We start from the raw sequence: 19,410 nt of genomic DNA on the forward strand, positions 1-19,410 counted from the left end.
TATATCGAATTCAATGGGAAGTTTATTAACAATGTACATTTACTACCAAAACTGGAACTGAAGACGTCGTTTAAACTGCATCCAGATACATGAGAAGTCTGGGTCTGTTCATGCTGCGTTTGTTTGATTCATGACATGGTATCATGGTCTGCTGATGTGTTAGTTTGTTGTGTGATCAGAAACTGTTCACGTGGTCCTCCCCTGACTATTGTCTGGGAAACTAACTAAACTGTGTTGTTTGAACTGCACTGTCAGACTGTGTCTTTGCATTTACTGGTGGTGGGAGGGTTGTTGAGGTTGGACAGTTAGAGTACGTCTTCATCTATTGTACTGCATCCTATGGCTCCAGCTGGAAATGTATTTGTATATTAATAGTATTAAATTCCCCTTCGTCCTTTTGTGTATGAAAATACTGCTCTACTTTTTGTGGAAAAACTCCTCTAGATGATGACGTCTGGAAGAGGTTTTTGGTTATGTCATCTGGTTGTCCTGCTTTACCAGGATTACTTCAGATGACATTATCTAAACCGAAAAAGTCCTGATTACAGATGATGTAATTAAAGAAATATTTCAGCTAGAAGAAGGAGAGACCTTTTAATACAGGGAAGTTTAACACTGTTTATATACAGTGATACGGTGATTTACAAATCAGTGAAGTTGCCCAGATGTTGGTCATGTGTTGCTTTTGCAGATTAGGAAATTCCTGATCCCCATTACATGAATTTTGCACCTCCTCACATGAGGTTAGACCAGTTCCTGCCCCCCCAAGGTAGTTCAAAGTCCTGAATTCTCCCACACACTATTTACTTTGGCTGCTGTTCTGCCTCTTTGCTATTTGCTAGGAAGCATTATCCTGCAGTACCTGATGGGGCTGCGTACTGTTTCTTTAAGGTGATATCATCACATGGAGTCCAGAAGGTGCAATTAGTCACATGGTTTTCCTCATAAGTTTCTGAGGATTCTCGTTCCGGCCTTTGAGAAGATTGTTGGTGAGTTAATTTATTTTTCATTGATCGTATTTGTGAAATCCAGTGGTTTTTGTTTGGTTCATCACAAGCAAATATGTACAGTACTGTAAGAGCTGATTTCAGCTCAGAACTCAAAGTGAGCCTCGTTAGCATCACTGTTTGTTTAAAGCTCAGATTTCCTGGAGTTTTCTCCACTGAAAGTCACATTCAGGTGAATCTCGCGTGGATTTGATCACCAGCAGCTTCTTTCTTTAAATCAACCTGCACATTAGAAATATGGCTGTGACTCGGGTTTCATGAGGGAAATGTAATGTTGGTATTGCAAGCAAAGAAGAGCTCTGTCAGAGTCCTGTCATAGCTGGACTGAAGGATTTTAACATATCTTGTGTGACAGCCTGACTGACTCCCACTAATTATAACATTTATAGATACAAAGACACAAAATGTATAAATTATTCTCAAAAATATTTAAAAACAAGTAATAAACCAAATAGAAACTATTTAAATATAAATAAAAAGTGACTTATATTCTTACAGTTGTGCCCTGTTGTTTTAGAAATGGAGTCACAAAATGGAGTTTTGTGGACAAGTGGACAACTACCTTCAAAAACCAGAATTTCTCACCTCTGATTATTATATTTACATTTTAAATTATTCTTACATATTTTTCCAAGAACCAGAAAAAAATGCAACAGTGTCTGTGAAACTTTGTATATATGGACTGGAAACTTCTTCTCACTTGGTCAGGGGGAACCTTTTACTATCTGACAATTTCATTGTTTAAAAAAAGTAAAAACGGTGTCACAAAATCCTTTAGACCAAAGCAAAAAGCTGCAGAAGTGTGGCTTCCAACAATATGATGCAATCCAGGGATTCACACACTCGTGTTTACCATGGGAACCAGCAGCTGGTTAGTAATTTATTGATCTGTGGAGCATAAAAACCACAGAGATGTCGGAGCATCCAGACTGACATCAGGATTTTCCTCACTTCTCTTCAGATAAACTCCCAGAATGAAGGTGAGTTAGTTAGAACTGAAGAAGCATTTCAGAGGATAGCTGTAATGTCAAGACTACATAGTTTATATAATGTCTCCTGTTCCAGTTGGGATCTGTCCTCCTCCTCCTTGTCCTGGCTCCAGTGTTTAGCAGTTGTCTGCTCGTCCTCCCTCTGGACTGCACTGAGCTCTATAACCAGGACAATAATCGACCCAGTGGAATCTACACCATCTTTCCCATTGGAGCCACGTCTGCCGTCCAGGTACACGTCACCTGAGACACAGGTTGATGTTGTAGATGATTAAAGACCGATCATCTCTTGTGTCAACAAAGGTTCTACTTGATGCTTGTTGTATCAGCACTAATGCTGGTTAAATCCCATGTGGGTATGTTGAATATTTGCAGAGCGATTGTATTAACGTGTATGTTTGTGTGTAGGTTTACTGTGAAATGAACTCAGAGGAACAGTGGACGGTGAGGAAACGGTTTGTGTTAATATCATTAAAAAAAAAAACTTCATATCTGGAGAAATCTGATTGTGGTCCCCCCAGGTGTTTCAGAGGAGGATGGATGGCTCGATGAACTTCTACAGACCCTGGGATCAGTACAAGATGGGCTTTGGTAACGCTGCAGGAGAGTACTGGCTCGGTGAGCAATGAAACTGTTCAGAAAACAGTGAGGAGACTTCGTGAACCAAGGGTTACTAGCTCTTGGCACTGTAAAAAACAACAGTTTCTACATGTTCCCATTTGTGTGTCAGGTCTTGAGAATCTGTTCTACATGACTCTGAGGAAACATTACGAGCTGCTGGTCGACATGGAGGACTTCAGTGGAAACAAGGCCTTCGCTCGTTACAGCTCGTTCTCTATTGACTCTGAGTTTGACGGATACAAACTGAACGTCTCTGGATTCACCGATGGAGGAGCAGGTGAGTGAGCTTCATCCAAAGTGCAGTGTGTAGAAAGAAAACATAGTTCTTAAATACAGAACCAGACTGTGGGTTTAGTCTGATCAGGACTCTGTGAGAAGCAAATCACCTGTTGCAGGACACCTTTTCCATATCTTTTTTTGAGTTTACGCTTTTGTGTCTTTAGGAGACTCCCTTACTTATCACAGTGGACAAAAGTTCTCCACCTTGGACAAAGACCAGGACTCTGCAAGAGGTAACTGTGCCAGATCATACCTGGGAGCGTTCTGGTACAAAGAGTGTCACTATGCAAACCCTAACGGGGTTTATCGCTGGGGGGCTGATGGCACCATCTATGCTGTCGGAGTGATATGGAGACATTGGAAGGGCTATGATTACTCCCTTAAGAGCATAAGTATGAAGATCCATCCTGTGCAGTAAATCTCCAGGACAACCATAAAGTTCACAGATTCTTTAAGACTCCTGCCTACAGACAATGTCATCACAAATAGTCGAAAGGATGCAGTCAGTGTAGGATATTAATTTACATTTATTACAGTCCCTGTCAATGAGAGCATTGTCAGTAAGTTACTTTATGTCAAAAGTTCAACAGCTTTCAGCTGAATCCCTGGATTGCATCATTTTGTTTGAAGCCACACTGACGCAACCCTACCATTTTATCCACACTGGAATGGGTGGGATTCAAACCGGCGACCTTCTGCATCCCAATCCAATGCTCTACCACTGAGCCACCGGGCACTCATGTTTTGTGACTGTATGTACTGTACCTTATTTGTTTAAAGTTTTTTTAGTTTGGTTCAGGCCTTCATGTTTATCATTGCAAATACACACATATACTAATGCATCGCATTATGTGGTCTTTTTTTGTAGCCATTTGTTATTTACCTGCTGACCATTTCTTGGTGTTGTTTGTGGTTTAACCCAACATCCAGTTCACACAATGTAATCTGTCAACTCATGCAAAGTAGAGGTTTATTTTTAATAGACAAATGTTGGGGCAAAGTGTTAAGTTAGATGTAATGATGTGTCGTAAGTGATGATGAGAGACTGGGTAAAAGTAGGTTACTGCTGTCATACATTATAGCTGTAAGTACATAAAATGTTTAATAATATTCGTCTGATTTCAAAAATTCATCCACTGCCATCAGAAAGGAATTTTTTGTTTGTTCCCAATAAATAGGCTATTCTCCACCTGTAAAAAATCCTAAAAGAAATTTTACAGTATGTTCCATTGACCTCTTCCTCATACTGAATTTAGTTGACTGGCAGCCTCTTCTTTCCATTTGGCTTTAGCAAAGACCTCAGCATAAAAGAAAAACATTACATGTCACAAATGTCCAATCCATCTACAGTTCTAGGGATACTTCTTGTTGGTCATGTTTCACATCATTAAAAATTGTATTCCTAGTTGGGGGATGTAACGAGATTAAAATGTTTACCTTAAGCATTACGAATATTACATTCACATTTACATTTACATTTAGTCATTTAGCAGACACTTTTATCAAAAGCAACTTACAAGTGAGGTACAAAGCAGCAAAAATCATGTAGAAAAAATCAAAGCAAAGTCCTATCAGAAAGGTGTTCAACTTTAACGAGATGCAAGTGCGAGAAAGAGCAGAAAGGAAGTTTTTTTAAAAAAATAGATTTAAGTGCATAGGAAGATGCGGAAGACTTCTGTTTTCAGCATTTTTTTGAATATTGAGAGAGTCTGCTGAGTGTGCAGAGTTTGGTAGCTCGTAGCTAGGACGGGAAGGGTTGTAGACCTGAATGAGTGAGTTGAGGTAAACAGGAGCTTCCGAGGTAACCACCCTGTAAGCAAGAGACAGAGCTTTGAACCTGATGCGAGCAGCTACAGGAAGCTAGTTCGGAGATCTAAAAAGTCGTGTGACATGGGTCTTTTTTGGATGATTAAAAATGAGGCGAGCTGCTGCATTTTGGATCATCTGCAATGGTTTGATGGTGGATATCGGTAACCCCTTCAACAAAGCGTTGCAGTAATCAAGACGAGATGTGACCAGCGCATGTACAATGAGTTGGGTTGTATATTCCGTGATGTAGGGTCTGATCTTCCTGATGTTGTAGAGGGCAAATCTGCTGCTCTAGAGACTAAGGAGATGTGGTCCTTAAAGCTCAGTTGGTCGTCGATGATGACCCCCAGATTTTTGGCTGACTTAGTGGGGACAATCACTGTAGATCCAATGTTGATGCTGATGTTTTGATGCATTGAAGGTCTGCGTGGGAAGACAAGGACTTCGGTCTTAGAGAGGATGAGTCTAAGATGTTTCTCTCTCATCCAGGCTGAGATGTCTTAGAGACAGGCAGAAATGCATGATGACACAGGCAGAAATGCGTGATGAGACAGTGGAGTCGTCTGGTGGAAAGGACAGGAAGAGCTGTGTGTCATCAGCGTAGCAGTGATAGGAAAGACCATCTGAGTGAATGATGGAACCCAGGGATGTAGTATAGATGGAAAAAAAAAGTAGAGGACCAAGAACTGAGCCCTGCGGCACACTGGTAGAGAGGCTATGAGAGTGAGAAAGATGCCCCAGCAAGGATATCTTGAAGGTTCGTCCTGATAGGTAAGAACGAAGCCAGTCTAGAGCTGATCCAGAGATGCCTAAGTTAGAGAGTGTGGATAAGAGGATCTAATGGTTCACAGTGTCAAAGGCTGATGATAGATCAAGTAGAATTAAGACAGATGATTGACTTGTGGCTTTTACAGCTAGAAGATATTCCACAACAGTCAGGAGTACGGTTTCTGTGGAATGACCCCTCTTGAAGCCAGACTGGTTGACATCGAGGAGGTTGTTCTTGGAAAGGAAGTCTGAGAGTTGATTGAAGACTGCTCATTCCATTGTCTTGACCAGAAAATGAAAGAGGGAGAAAGGTCGGTAGTTCTCCACTACAGAGGGATCAAGGGAAGGCTTCTTGAGCAGTGGGGTAATCTGGGCCTGCTTGAAAGAGGCTGGAAAAGTCCCTGTTGTGAGACATGTGTTGATGATTTGTGTAATAGCTGGCATTAGAGCGGGAGCAGCTGCTTGAAGAAGAGTGGAAGGGATTTGATAGAGAGGAGGAAGGTGGATACGTCGTCCTCAGTCAGAATTGCAAATGATGAGAGCAATGCAGTGTTGGAAGACGTTAGCAGGATGTCATCATCTGGAGGAGAGAACTGTGAGCTGATGGCTGCCACCTTTTTGGTAAAGAAGTTGGCAAAGTCATCAGCAGTTAGAGAGGTAGATAGCAGAGGTGAAGGTAGGTAGATGAGTGATTTGAAAGTGGAGAACAGCTTTCTGGTGTCCGACGTGTTGTTGAGCTTCTAAAAGTAGTAATCGATCTTTGCCCTGGTGACACTGTGAGAAAAAGATCCAAGCAGATCCTGATACTCAGCAAGGGCAGATGGAGTCTTGGATTTATGCCACTTCCTCTCAGCACTCCTGAGCGTTGTGTGTTGTTCACAGATCCAGTCAGTGAGCCACGGATTAGAAACTGAGCATTGACCACTAAGAACAAAAAGGAACCGATATTGAGCTTTATCTATGCAATTATTGAGATCATGTTTGTAAAAGTTTTTAATTTAGGAATAATTTGGATGAAGACTTTCAGTCAGGATTTTTAGTTCATCATATTACAGAAACAGCACTGGTAAAAGTCACCAACGACCTTCTCATGGCTTCAGATAATAATCTCTATACTTGTTCTCTTAGATCTTAGTGCTGCATTCGATACCATTGATCATAACATTTTATTACAGAGACTGGAACATGAAATTGGGATTACAGGAACTGCACTAGGTTGGTTTATATCTTATCTATCTGATAGATTACAATTTGTTCATGTTAATAATGAATCCTCCATGCACACAAATGTTAGCTATGGAGTTCCACAAGGTTCTGTGTTAGGACCAATACTTTTTACTTTATATATGTCTCCTAAAGGGAACATTATTAGAAAACACTCCAGTAAATTTCCCTTGTTATGCTGATGATACCCGGCTATATTTATCTATGGAACCAGATGAAAAAAAAAAATCAGTTAATCAAGCTTCAAGCCTACAAGACATAAAGGCCTGGATGTCCCATAATATTTTACTTCTAAAATCTGAAAACAAAAAACAAACAAAAAACTGAAGTCATAGTAATTGGGCCCAAAAATCTCTCCTTGGAGAATCATCTAAATCACCTTGAAGTTATCTTTGATCAGGATTTGTCCGTTAACTCACATATAAAATAAATCTCTAGAACAGCCTTCTTCCACCTACGGAACGTTGTCAAAATTAAGAGCATCCTGTCTCAAAGTGATGCCGAAAAACTAGTCCATGCATTTGTCACTTCTGGGTTGAACTACTGTAATACCCTACTTTCAGGATGCCCCAGTAACTCCCTGGAATTAATCAAAAATGCTGCAGCAAGAGTGCTGACTGGAACTAGCAAGAGAGATCATATTTCACCTTCACTAGCTTCTCTCCATTGGCTTCCTATTAAATGTAGAATACAATTTAAAACCAAGCTTCTTACATATAAAGCTCTGAATGGTCAGGCTCCATCATATATAGAAGACCTCATAGCACCATATCATCCCAGTAAACCACTTCGATCTCAGAATGCAGGCCTACTTGTGGTTCCCAGAATTTCCAATGCTAGAATGGGAGAATAAGCCTTTAGCTATCAAGCTCCTCTCCTGTGGAATCAGCTCCCAGTTCAGATTCGGGAAGCAGACACCCTCTCTACTTTTAAGTCTAGGCTTAAAACCTTCCTCTCTTTAATAAAGCATATAGTTTATTATAGTTATGCTGCTATAGGCTCAGACTGCTGGGGAACCCATCTCCTCCTGTCACTCTCTCCTCTCCTCTCACTTCAAAATTGTAACTACTGTATAACATTAACTGTGTTTTCTCCTGTAGTTGTCTTTGTCCTTCTCTGTCTCCCTCTCTCTGTCCCTATCTGCATGTGTACCCGGCTTTGAAGCTGTGTGTTTTCCAGTGTGCAGCTACTGGTCCTACAAACCTGCCTGATGTTTTGTTGTTGCTTTTATTGCTCTTTTTCTTTTCTCTCTCCCCTTTCCACTCACCCCAAATGGTCAAGGCAGATGGCTGCCCACCCTGAGCCGGGTTCTGCTGGAGGTTCTTCAGTTAAAGGGAGTTCTCAGTGTTGTGGTAACCTTAATTCTACCCCAACCACAGAAGCACTATTAAAAAACATAAGACATTTGAACACAACGCCTGGAAACTGATTGACTAAAGTGTTGTGAAACAGCAGTTGTTCATTTATTGACCTTTGAAATATAAAAACAGAGACATCAGAGCATCCAAACTGACTGACAGCTGGACGTTCATCACATCATTTCATCTGAAATCTGACAATGAAGGTCAGTTTGTAACTTTATGTGTCTGACTAATTATTTATCAGTAGTTTTATAACCCATTACCCAGTGTTTCTTATAACACATCATGACAACATGTCTCCTATTCCAGCTGGCATCTGTCGCTGTCCTCCTTGTCCTGCTTCCAGTGTTGAGTAGCTGTCTGCTCGTCCTCCCTCTGGACTGCACTGAGCTCTATAACCAGGACAAGAGTCGACCCAGTGGAGTCTACACCATCTTTCCCATCGGAGCCACATCTGCTGTCCAGGTACACGTTACCTGTCTGGGTTAATCGAAAGCAATGAAGATATCTGGGTTTCCTGATTGATTGTTTCTTGCTGGTCCAACAACCAGAAAGAACTGATTTTACTGGACGGTCACATTTCATTAACAGTCTAAGTTAAAAAAACAAACATAATGTCCACACTGATAAAGATGTCAAATCAGTTGGACTATTGATTGAATAACGTTGCAAAGCAAACTATTCGGGGAAACCTCAAAATTAGTTGTCAAAATGTAGGCTACTATGAAACAGCTGTAACATCTGTAGCCAGTTTTAAATAAATCTAGAGCTCCATGTGGCTTCACATGTAACCACCAGATAACATTTTAGTTTGTTTTTTCACTGAGACAGAATCCTGTGCTGCTGACTTGGCTGCCATGCTAATTTAATTCAGAAGAGACAATCCCTTCTTTGCCACAGCGGGTGGGTGTTTGTGAAGGGGTGTTTTCTTATGTATCATTGAGATATTGAAATATGACTTTTGCAGTTCAGTCAGGGAGATGGAGCTTTATAACACAAAACAGTGGTTTGTAAGACTCTAAAAAGTTATCCTGACTGCAGCTGACTGCATTTGATTTTCTCCCAAACTCATTTGTAGGAAAACTATAATAAAGTATATTATATAATATATTATATATTATAGCAGCAAACCAGCCATCAACATGAACTCTTACCTGAAATCAGGTGATTTTTTTTAATTTTTATCTTCATCTATGTAAAAAGCATCCACGTGATGGAATCCCACACTGGATGTTTCTTTGTCCTGTTTCTCTGGGCAACTTAAAAACTTACAAACTAATGCTGTGATATGTAGTTTTATAGTCCACTACTTTAAAAGCAACTGGACAAGATAAAAAATATAGGTTGATTTGATAAAATTACCTTGAAGCTAATGGGTTCATCTTCATGTACTACCAGCACATCTAGCTGCTGAAAGACCCACAGAGAACTCAAACTTAAACCATGACCCTTTTTTAATGTCATTTTTTAAATTATTACAATATAAGTATTACTTATTAAAGACATCAGGTGGCTTTTGTTGTAAAGCAGCAATGGAAAATCTAATCTCTGTTTTTTGGAGAAAATACTCAACGTATTGTAAACTTGTTTTAAAGTTGTGTCAGTTTTATTGATCAGAGGGAGGGATGTGTGTTTTTAAAAATAAAATTACCAGGCAGGACCTGGTAATTACAGAATCTCTGTTATGAATTTGTTGCTCATTTTCTAAATGACTATATTTGTAATGAGTATGTGTTTGTGTGTAGGTGTACTGTGACATGACTTCAGTGGGAGGACAGTGGACGGTGAGGTTTTTACTGACATTACTTCTCAGTATGAACAATTCCCGATATACTGTCAATATAGATATAAATCACCTGAAAGCCTGTTCTGGAAACATGACCTGTCCCCCCAGGTGTTCCAGAGGAGGATGGATGGCTCGGTGAATTTCTACAGACCATGGGATCAGTACAAGATAGGCTTCGGTAACGCTGCAGGAGAGTACTGGCTCGGTGAGGAATGAAACACTGTTCAGAAAGTAGAAACAAAAAAGTGTGGAGACATCATGAACAGAGGATTATTAGCTCTTGGTTATTGTAAACTGTACATAAATAGAGATAATAGAGATTCTACATGTTCCTGTTTGTGTGTTCAGGTCTAGAGAGTCTGTTCTACATGACCCTGAGGAAGCAGTATGAGCTGCTGGTCGACATGGAGGACTTCAATGGAAACAAGGCGTTCGCTCGTTACTCTTCATTTTCTATCGACTCTGAGTTTGACGGATACAAACTGAACGTCTCTGGATTCACTGATGGAGGAGCAGGTGAGGTTCAACTACACTCATATGAATTCTAAACATCCAATCTGCAATAAAGAAAGAAAACTCTAAAACAGCCCCAGACTCCAGAATTTGGCAGGTAGGTTTGAACACCTGCCAAAGTTCTTCCATTACTCCATTCCATTACTTAGTCTGTCTCAGTGTGTCTGTCCCAGACAGACTCCATGATGTTGAGGTCAGGGGTCTGTCAAAGAACACCTTGTTCTTCCCTGAAAATACTGCATTTCTTTATGCCTGGCTACAAAGTACTAAATTATGGTTCTTAAAACATTTTTAAATTAAAGGATTTTTGAATATATTTCTTAAAACATATTAAACAAGTTTGATATTAAGGGTTATTAAGTATTGATTGGCAATTTATCAATGCATTCAGTAGTAACATTTACCTGTGGAAGCAACAAAGTTCACTTAGCCTGTAGTCACATAGACAAATGTCAGTGGGAATTTATTAAAGTGGTAGCATAGTAATCAGTAGTACCAATAGTAACTCCACTACTAAAAGTAGTAATAGTATCATTTGTAATTATGTTACACACTGTAGGAGACTCCCTGACAACTCACAATGGACAGAAGTTCACTACCTTGGACAAAGACCAGGACTTATCAGGGGGTAACTGTGCCAGAATATTCCTGGGGGCATTCTGGTTCAACAGCTGTCACACTGCAAACCCCAATGGGATTTATCGCTGGGGGGCTGATGGCACCATCTATGCTGTTGGAGTGGAGTGGGGAACCTGGAAGGGCAATGACTACTCTCTGAAGAGCATCAGCATGAAGATCCGACCTGTGCAGTAAATCTCCAGGACAAACATGCAGCAGAATATCAGATGTTGATCTCGGTCATGTTTCCTTTAATCTCAAATCATCTAATGCTAATAACTATGCTAAATGAGACTTGAAAATAAATCCATAAGACGCCAGTTGTCTCTCAAACTGAGTCTATATCTGATTTGAGTAGGATGAAACCTCCATGAAGCCTGACACTGTCACATGATGCTACTGTTAATTGAGCATCATAAAGAGTTTTGGTTTAGATGTAGTTTTCTATTAGACTATTAGTATTTCTGTGGCTTGGAAGGTAGAGTGGGTTCTCCACAAACACAAGGTTAGCAGTTCAATACCAGCTCCTCATTTCTCTCTTTAGATTAATGCATCTGTCCATCAAATAGGAGGTCAGTGCCCCGACCTCCATTATTGTCACCAAATCCCGACAGAAAGACTTCACACAGACCCACAAAATACTGCACAAGAGCAGCTTGTGAGCTGCGATAAAGAAAAATACAGCTTTTCACTTTTTTTTCCCTCTGGAAGCTTCAGCTCAGAAGTTCAATTCAATTCAACTTTATTTATATAGCGCCAATTCACAACAAAGTCATCTCAGGGCACTTTACAGAATAAAGTCAAGACTATAAAGACGTATAGAGAGAACCCAACAATTCCCCCTGGAGCAAGCCATAGGCAACAGTGGAGAGGAAATCATTGGGGGGGGGTCGTCCCCCAGCAGTCTAAGCCTATAGCAGCATGACTATAACTAAGTATAAGCTTTATCAAAGAGGAAGGTTTTAAGCCTAGACTTGAAAGTAGAGAGGGTGTCTGCTTCCTGAATCTGAACTGGGAGTTGGGAGTTTTATATGTGAGGTAAAGGACAAATCCCTGTCAAAAATAACTCCAAGGTTCCTTGCAGTAGTACTGGAGGCCAGACTTCTGCCATCTAGAGTAACAATATGGTTGAACAGCATAGTTCTGAGATTTTTTGGCCCAAATACTATGACTTCAGTTTTGTCTGAGTTTAGAAGTAAAAAACTGTGGGACATCCAGTCCTTTATGTCTTGTAGGCTTGAAGCTGTATTAACTGATTTGAGTATTGGTCCTAACACAGAGCCTTGTGGAACTCCATAGCTAACCTTTGTGTGCATTGAGGATTCATTATTAACATGAACAAATTGAAATCTATCAGAAAGATAAGATTTAAACCAACCTAGTGCAGTTCCTGTAATTCCAATTTCATGTTCCAGTCAATGGTATCGAATGCAGCACTAAGATCTAACAGAACAAGTATAGAGACTAGTCCATTATCTGATGTTTCTGTACTATGATGAACTCTAAATCCGAATTGAAAGACTTCATACAAATTATTCCTGTACAGCTGGTCACATAATTGCTTTGCAACTACTTTTTTAAGGATTTTAGAAAAAAAGGGGAGATTAGCTGTGGGTCTGTAAAGCTTTCTTGGGCAGTCTAGTTGGAATAGGGTCTAGCAGACAGGTTGTTGGTTTAGATGAGGTAATAATTGAAGTTAGCTCTGAGATCTATGGCTAAAAAGCACTCTAAGAGGGATTGTGGCCTTAATGATGATTCTAGCACTGTTGTACATGAAGGTCTGTCTTTAATATTTGAGGGGAGGATCTGGTGAATTCTTTCTCTAATAGCTACAATTTTATTCATAAAGAAAGTGATGAAGTCATTGCTGCTCAGAGTTAAGGGAAAACTAGGCTCGCACTTGCATCTCGTGAAAGTTGAACACTTTTCTGATAGGACTTTGCTTTGATGTTTTCTCCTTGACTTAGATGTTTGCTGCCTTGTACCTCACTTGTAAGTCGCTTTGGATAAAAGTGTCTGCTAAATGACTAAATGTAAATGTAAATGTGCTTCTAGGAACATGATAATTAATATGGCTTAGTGGGGTTGACTCATTTAGACTGATGTATTTTTCCTGCTGCAACCAAATTTCAGTAAGACAGAATAAATCGAATTGATGATCATTTACTAAGTCATTTACTAACAGATATTTACTTTGTAGAAGAGAGAGATCTAGATTTAATCCTAAATTTATGTTGCAGTCTTTGTAATTAAATATTGTGGTCAATAGTGTCAATTAAAAACACATCACTTACACACAGCACTCCACTGGGGGACATATACACTGATCAGCCACAAAATTATGACCAACTGTACACTCTTACAAGGTCATAATTTCTAATTTTTTACGTTGAAACAGTCAAAAAAGGGGATAATTCTACTATGTGTTTATTATATAGGTCAGAGTGTTAGTCTTTTTTTTTTTTTTGTCCTTTCGGCTTATCCCATGAGTTCAGGGTCGCTGGAATGCATTATTAGAGAGACGGTTCTAATGTTTTGGCCATTTATTTTAAATAGGGGTGCAAATGTGTCTGGACATGGCCAGGTCTTGTTGTAACCAGCTCACACACAACCATTGCTTTGTGCCTCTCATATTTAAATTCTGTAGCTGGAATCAAGGCTTAAACTAGCTCCTCTTAACATTGCAGCCAGGGGACTTGAAATAAAGAAAGACCAGTTCACCTGGGGCTTCTAAAAGCAGTCCAACCAGCAAGCACCAAAACAAAGCTAGGTAAAGTCTCAGGTGCCATACTTTGGGGATGTTTTTTTAGCCGAGAGTGTTTTCAGTGAAACTCAGCCCAACCTGTCAGTGAGAGACTTCCTCATACCATAGCAACAAGGAAACGTCAAACCCACATGCAAACCTTACCAAAAATGATGTGTGACGTTTGATGCTTAAAGATTAGAACTAAATTGCAGAGGCTACACTGACGTTAATGGTAATCAGCAACTTTCACTGAACAAACATGAGATGAGTAGTTACATTTAGAGTGACACAAGGAGGGAGCAGGAAGTGTCTGCAATAACAGTGATAACATGTTATAGAGGGTAGTTTTACACAGTTGTCAGTAAAAAGTGTGCCTTGGCATTTTGTCTTGCTCTTAGAAAACCACTGCTCGGAATCAATTTGGTGAATTAAAAAGAACAAGTAATGGTTTTGTACTGTTCCATGGATTCTCCTATCATTCTGTATCTAGCTATCAGTAACCCCTGCATCCCACACGGACACAACCATTACTGAGTGTGTGTATGTTGCTGCTTGGTGTCAGTATAAAGATATGTCCTGTGCACTAAATCACCTGCAGCGTGTTGATCGCTCTCTTTAACTCAATCAAGCAATCAATACTCTAATCTCTGTATGTTAAAAAATGACACACAGGTTCTTAAACAAATCCTTGTGCTGGTATTTCTTCATTGTGATGTATTTAATGTTCAGCAATGTTATAATGTATTTGGAGGTATGTCCTGTAAAAATAATTCATCTGAAGTATTTTATTTTGAAAGGAGTTGAATGAATGAGTCAACTCATTGAATTAAGTTGAAAAATTAAACTAGCATATTATTTGACTTCTAAGAGTTTAAAGAAAATATTTGTGGTGAAATCTTACTGTCTGTTGTTAAATGAAATCATGGTTGTGTAAAAAGACTTTTTTTTATCAATGATGGGAGCAGCTTCACATAATAAATTTACTCTAGTACAATGTAGTTTATCATAGTAGCTGTTAAATTTGTGTACTGTGAACAACCCAGAATGACCTGGTTTTTCTGCATTAATTGCCCATAAATGTTATTGAGTCAAAAGTATAGACAAACACAATGACACTAATAACACACAAAGGTAATTTATTTTTAAATGTACCTGAAGGAAAGAAAAAAACACACTCCTCAAACATCTCTACTCTGAAGTAAAGTTGCAGCAATCGTGGGCAGGCTTCACAGCACAGTGGCATTTGATATTTAGGTCTCCCCAGTGTTAAGCAATCCATGAGTCCACAGAGTCTAGGACAAGGTCTCCCCATTTGCCAAACAGCAGCTGCTCAGTCATTTATTGATCTCCGGAACATGAAAACAGCTCATAGACGTCAAAGTTTCCCAAGTGACCAACATCAGCAGAAGTCAGACAATGAAGGTAAGTTTGTACTTAAGTTTTTAGTAGCAGTTTTAAAATATTGTCACGTTTCAATCGGTTTGAAATTAAATGTGTCAGTGTTGCTCTACTTTGTCTGTAGCACTTTAAAAATAGAGTAAAGTTGTTCATGTAAACTCGTCAGAATTGTTGTGGTCATAGCACTAACTAGCTTGCTGACGGTGAAGAGCATGTTACCACTATAGTTTAAGCAAAAGGACCAGCGGGTCCCTCAGCAATGTCTGACTTTTTAATTTGTGTACAAGTAGAGAAGATTCAAACAGTTCCAGATACTGTCTATTTGATGGATCCACTGTGAGGCATCAAAGTGCACAGTGTTCCCAGTGGTTTTAATAACAACATGACAACTTGTCTCCTGTTCCAGCCAGTATCTGTCCTCCTCCTCGTCCTTGCTCCAGTGTTGAGCAGCTGTCTGCTCGTCCTCCCTCAGGACTGCTCTGAGCTCTATAACCAGGATAAAAGCCGACCCAGTGGAGTCTACACCATCTATCCCATTGGACCCACGTCCGCGGCCCAGGTACGCTTCTTCTGGGACATAGACTGAGCTTAAACTTACCCATGTTATTAAAAACAGAGATCATCTTTAACAAAAACAGTAAAAAGTTCTGCCTGATGCTTCTTTTACCACAGGTACAAATAGCTGTAGTTGTGGTTCTACCAGTGTGTGGACAGGTTTAATTTTTGTGTGTTTGTGTGCAGGTGTTCTGTGACATGAGCTCAGAAGGAGGACAGTGGACGGTGAGTATGCCATCGTCTGGAATCACGACTTGTCAAATGTCTTGTGTATTTAGCTAGATAACACCCCTCCACCCTGTCCTCCCCCAGGTGTTACAGAGGAGAATGGATGGCTCAGTGAATTTCTACAGACCCTGGGATCAGTACAGGATGGGCTTTGGTAACGCTGAAGGAGAGTACTGGCTCGGTGAGCAATGAATCTCTGTGTTCAGAAAGTAGAAACATAGAGTAGAGATGTGATCAACAAAGTTGAACCAGCACAGCTCCTGGTTCTGGTGCACTGAACATTCCACTTCTGTTTCAGGCTCATATACCTGTTCCATAACAGTACATTTCTTTTTTTTTTTATCATTGTTGGGAAAGTGTCACCTTGGGAAACATTAGATCTGTAGTCATTATTGGTAACAGTATTCAGCACATAGTGTTTGATCTATCAATCAATCCCTGTGGGATGTCATGGGCCAGTCTTTAGTGTTCCCGTCCAAAATGTCGGCTTTAAGGACAACCTTTCTTTGTTGCACTGTTTTAATGACGTTTTAAATTTCAAAGTCACTTAGAATTCGCCATGGAATAGTTGAATAATTGCAGATCTAGCAAGATCTGCCAGATATATTCTTAAGTTTATTTATAAAACAAATAAACCAAGAAAAACAAAACCATAGTCTTACAAAAAATAAAGTTTCTTCCTCTTTTGTCTTTTCAAATTATTTGGTCAAGACACGATTCCCCCAAATGCTCTAAATCACTAACAGTGTTCAGTGGTCTGAAATCGGCAACAGTCTCCAACACTCTCCATGGTTCTTCATTTAAAATGAGTCAGCCAGTGATCTTTCTAGTAAGTTTTAGTTTTTATGAAGGGGGGCTACAGCACAGATGTACAAGCTGATCCAGGCAGCAGACTGAGACACTAAACAGGAGTACATTCATTCATTGGTGTTGGGATTGTTAAAATACGATTGGTTTAGGAAATTAGCAAAAGTCCCATCTGGTGTTAGGAAATGGTATGTTGAGTGGTGCATCTCTGGAAAATATCATATTTTACTAGAACAGAAGAGGCATGTAATGAATGACTTTTTGATCTTGGCACTACTGCTTGACCACATATTGAAGCATAATGTTCTGATGTGTGTTCAGGTCTTGAGAATCTCTTCTACATGACTCAGAGGAAAAAGTATGAGCTTCTGGTCGACATGGATGACTTCAGCGGAAACAAAACCTTCGCTCGTTACTCCCTGTTCTTCATCGACTCTGAGTTTGACGGGTACAAACTGCATGTGACTGGATTCACTGATGGAGGAGCAGGTCAGTGTTTACACAGAAGAGGAAAAAACAAAACTCTTGTGCTATGACACTTTGTTTATTGGTGGGATTGTTGTCATCATGTTATTCTCAGGCTAAAAATAATTTATTATTTATTATTCCTCCAACATGTTTTTGGCAGCTTTCTAGTTTCACACCATTTCATCATAGAAACATCATTCAAAATACCCCAGATTCAGCTCGATGAGCACACGGACAGGGGTTTTTAACATCATCTGTGATATTTAATATGTTGTTAGGAATTTTCCCCTTTAAAACAAAAACATAATGTTCAAACACATTTTTACAACATTTCGTGCATCTTTCAATTACTGATTCATATTTTCAGAAACAATTTCATAGAAACCTCATTCAGTGTTTAAATAAGGTACCTTTATTACTTGTATTTAACTTTTAAATCTCATTTGTACTTTTCAAAATTAAGTTTGGTAAAAAAAGGTAGAAGTAGGGAGATGTAGAATATATTAATCTCTGTGGAACAGAATAAGCAGACGCAGAGTGGAGAGAAACAGTTCAACCTTCATAAACATTTCTCTTTAACTGTCCTCATAACCACCATCTAATCAATTCCACGGATGAACTGATTAGGTTTTGATGGTCAAAGGTTGAAGGTTAAAGTCCCTGTGAACTCATGTCAAATTGCTGTCAATGTTATATCTCTGAAATGAGGAAATTTATTGCATGTGACAGACAGAGCACATGGAGGGACATGGGGTGGAGGAAATGTGTCAGGTGACAGAAACAGGTAGTTTGATTCCGATTTGGCTGCTTATGAACATGGTCAGTAGCTGCAGCAGTAACAGTACCACCTACAGTAGACCACTTTAAAACACTTCCATTGCTGCAGTGAGTGAGTCAGAATCTGACTCATCTTAGCACAGTGGAGATAATGTTTTAAATTCAGCGTGATAGTTCCTGATTGTGTCATAATTTCTGACGTCCATCCCAAATAAAGATTCATTAATCGGCTTGGAAACTACAGGAAGTGCAGAGGTTACCTGAGAAGAGTTGGTTTTCTTTTGTATCACATCAATATAGTGATACATAAACTGCAATCGGGAAACTCCACGTCTTTTCCCATGATGTAAACACATGTGGTTAAAAATACCTACAGTCTTTGATTGGATTGGTCACCACAGTCCTCTCCTGCTCTGTGGAGTTGTATTGTTTCCTATTTGTCACAGCCCAGTGTTTTTACGGGTCCTCTGAGAACCATCAGTTCACATGGTGATCGTGGTGAGCAGTAACAGTGCTGTGTTTCTGTAGGAGACTCCCTGAAGAGTCACAATGGACAAAAGTTCTCCACCTTTGACAAAGACCAGGACGCCTCAGAGATCAGCTGTGCCAAAAAATACCTGGGGGCCTTCTGGTATGCTGCCTGTCATCACACTAACCCCAACGGGGTTTATCGTTGGGGGGCTGACAGCACTCTCTTTGCTGTGGGAGTGGCTTGGTACCACTGGCAGGGCTATGACTACTCTCTGAAGAGCATCAGCATGAAGATCCGTCCTGTGCAGTGAATCTCCAGGACAAACATACAACAGCAGTGATGTCTCGAAGGAGCTGCCCACTACAAGCACAGGTCAGACTGTGGTTGTAGTGGGCAGCTTCCAGGTGTGAATGTGTGCGACGCTCAGTTAAACGACCCTGAATAAATCAAGGTTAGAGTAAAAAATACACATAGTGACACGGGTGCTAATAACATGTTCAATGTTTTGTAACAAAGAAGGAAGAAAATATTTCAAACAGAACATTTTAAAGTTTAAATTAAAAACAAAGAACACGTCAGCATGTGACATGAACGGGAAAAGTTCACTGTAACATTTCCAGCCTAAATAAACCAGAAGCTGAACACAAACTGTGTCTAATGTTTGGAGGCTGGTCACTTTCCTTTACCCCACATTTATTTACATCTTTTTTACGTTGCCTGTGATTTACAGAGACCACGGTATCCACATGTAGTCAACTCTCTGTCTCTAAGAAGCTTTCTATCTTTCTTCTCTTTCTGAGTCTACATTAGCACAACACTGTCACACCCAGATTCCCAACCCAATGTCCCAAAGTCTCTGAGACAGAAAAGTGACTGTTAAAGTTTCTTTAAGCTTCATCTCTTTCAAACATAGACAAATGGGAGTTCTTCATCTTATTTCACATATTTTAATGATAAAAAGAGGTGAATGTTCTTTAATTTACA

At 39.8% G+C, this 19,410-nt stretch overlaps 3 protein-coding genes across 6 annotated transcripts; all 3 read left to right on the forward strand.

The window, feature by feature from the left end:
• Positions 1 to 848: 848 nt before the first annotated feature.
• On the forward strand, positions 849 to 3,736 carry LOC137105470 (microfibril-associated glycoprotein 4-like). Of its 3 annotated transcripts, XM_067487702.1 has the most exons (7): positions 849 to 989; positions 1,525 to 1,987; positions 2,073 to 2,228; positions 2,405 to 2,440; positions 2,518 to 2,614; positions 2,727 to 2,894; positions 3,061 to 3,736. In XM_067487702.1, exons 2-7 carry the CDS (start codon positions 1,982 to 1,984, stop codon positions 3,312 to 3,314), a joined length of 717 nt encoding a protein of 238 aa, XP_067343803.1. In that variant the 5' UTR covers positions 849 to 989; positions 1,525 to 1,981; the 3' UTR covers positions 3,315 to 3,736. The 3 variants fall into 3 exon arrangements, with proteins under 3 accessions (XP_067343803.1, XP_067343802.1, XP_067343804.1); XM_067487701.1 differs by having other exon boundaries at positions 986 to 1,987; XM_067487703.1 differs by lacking the exon at positions 2,405 to 2,440 and having other exon boundaries at positions 986 to 1,987.
• On the forward strand, positions 971 to 14,078 carry LOC137105467 (microfibril-associated glycoprotein 4-like). Of its 2 annotated transcripts, XM_067487699.1 has the most exons (7): positions 971 to 989; positions 8,188 to 8,261; positions 8,368 to 8,523; positions 9,804 to 9,842; positions 9,953 to 10,049; positions 10,193 to 10,360; positions 10,917 to 14,078. In XM_067487699.1, exons 2-7 carry the CDS (start codon positions 8,256 to 8,258, stop codon positions 11,168 to 11,170), a joined length of 720 nt encoding a protein of 239 aa, XP_067343800.1. In that variant the 5' UTR covers positions 971 to 989; positions 8,188 to 8,255; the 3' UTR covers positions 11,171 to 14,078. The 2 variants fall into 2 exon arrangements, with proteins under 2 accessions (XP_067343800.1, XP_067343799.1); XM_067487698.1 differs by lacking the exon at positions 971 to 989 and having other exon boundaries at positions 8,117 to 8,261.
• A 905-nt stretch (positions 14,079 to 14,983) lies between these two features.
• LOC137105468 (microfibril-associated glycoprotein 4-like) lies at positions 14,984 to 19,074 on the forward strand. Its single transcript, XM_067487700.1, has 6 exons — positions 14,984 to 15,143; positions 15,526 to 15,678; positions 15,861 to 15,899; positions 15,987 to 16,083; positions 17,031 to 17,198; positions 18,483 to 19,074. Exons 1-6 carry the CDS (start codon positions 15,138 to 15,140, stop codon positions 18,734 to 18,736), a joined length of 717 nt encoding a protein of 238 aa, XP_067343801.1. The 5' UTR covers positions 14,984 to 15,137; the 3' UTR covers positions 18,737 to 19,074.
• The last annotated feature ends 336 nt before the right edge of the window (positions 19,075 to 19,410 follow it).

The sequence above is a fragment of the Channa argus genome, chromosome 20 (assembly GCF_033026475.1).
Source record: "Channa argus isolate prfri chromosome 20, Channa argus male v1.0, whole genome shotgun sequence".
Lineage (NCBI taxonomy): Eukaryota > Metazoa > Chordata > Actinopteri > Anabantiformes > Channidae > Channa > Channa argus.

What these genes read in the sequence shown, in the direction of transcription:
- LOC137105467 (XM_067487699.1), top strand. An exon ending in GAGCCACATCTGCTGTCCAG is followed by an intron (nt 8,524 to 9,803) that starts GTACACGTTACC and finishes GTTTGTGTGTAG; the next exon opens with GTGTACTGTGACATGACTTC. An exon ending in ATTCACTGATGGAGGAGCAG is followed by an intron (nt 10,361 to 10,916) that starts GTGAGGTTCAAC and finishes TACACACTGTAG; the next exon opens with GAGACTCCCTGACAACTCAC.
- LOC137105468 (XM_067487700.1), top strand. An exon ending in GACCCACGTCCGCGGCCCAG is followed by an intron (nt 15,679 to 15,860) that starts GTACGCTTCTTC and finishes GTTTGTGTGCAG; the next exon opens with GTGTTCTGTGACATGAGCTC. An exon ending in TGAAGGAGAGTACTGGCTCG is followed by an intron (nt 16,084 to 17,030) that starts GTGAGCAATGAA and finishes ATGTGTGTTCAG; the next exon opens with GTCTTGAGAATCTCTTCTAC.
- LOC137105470 (XM_067487702.1), top strand. An exon ending in ACTCAGAGGAACAGTGGACG is followed by an intron (nt 2,441 to 2,517) that starts GTGAGGAAACGG and finishes TGGTCCCCCCAG; the next exon opens with GTGTTTCAGAGGAGGATGGA. An exon ending in ATTCACCGATGGAGGAGCAG is followed by an intron (nt 2,895 to 3,060) that starts GTGAGTGAGCTT and finishes TTGTGTCTTTAG; the next exon opens with GAGACTCCCTTACTTATCAC.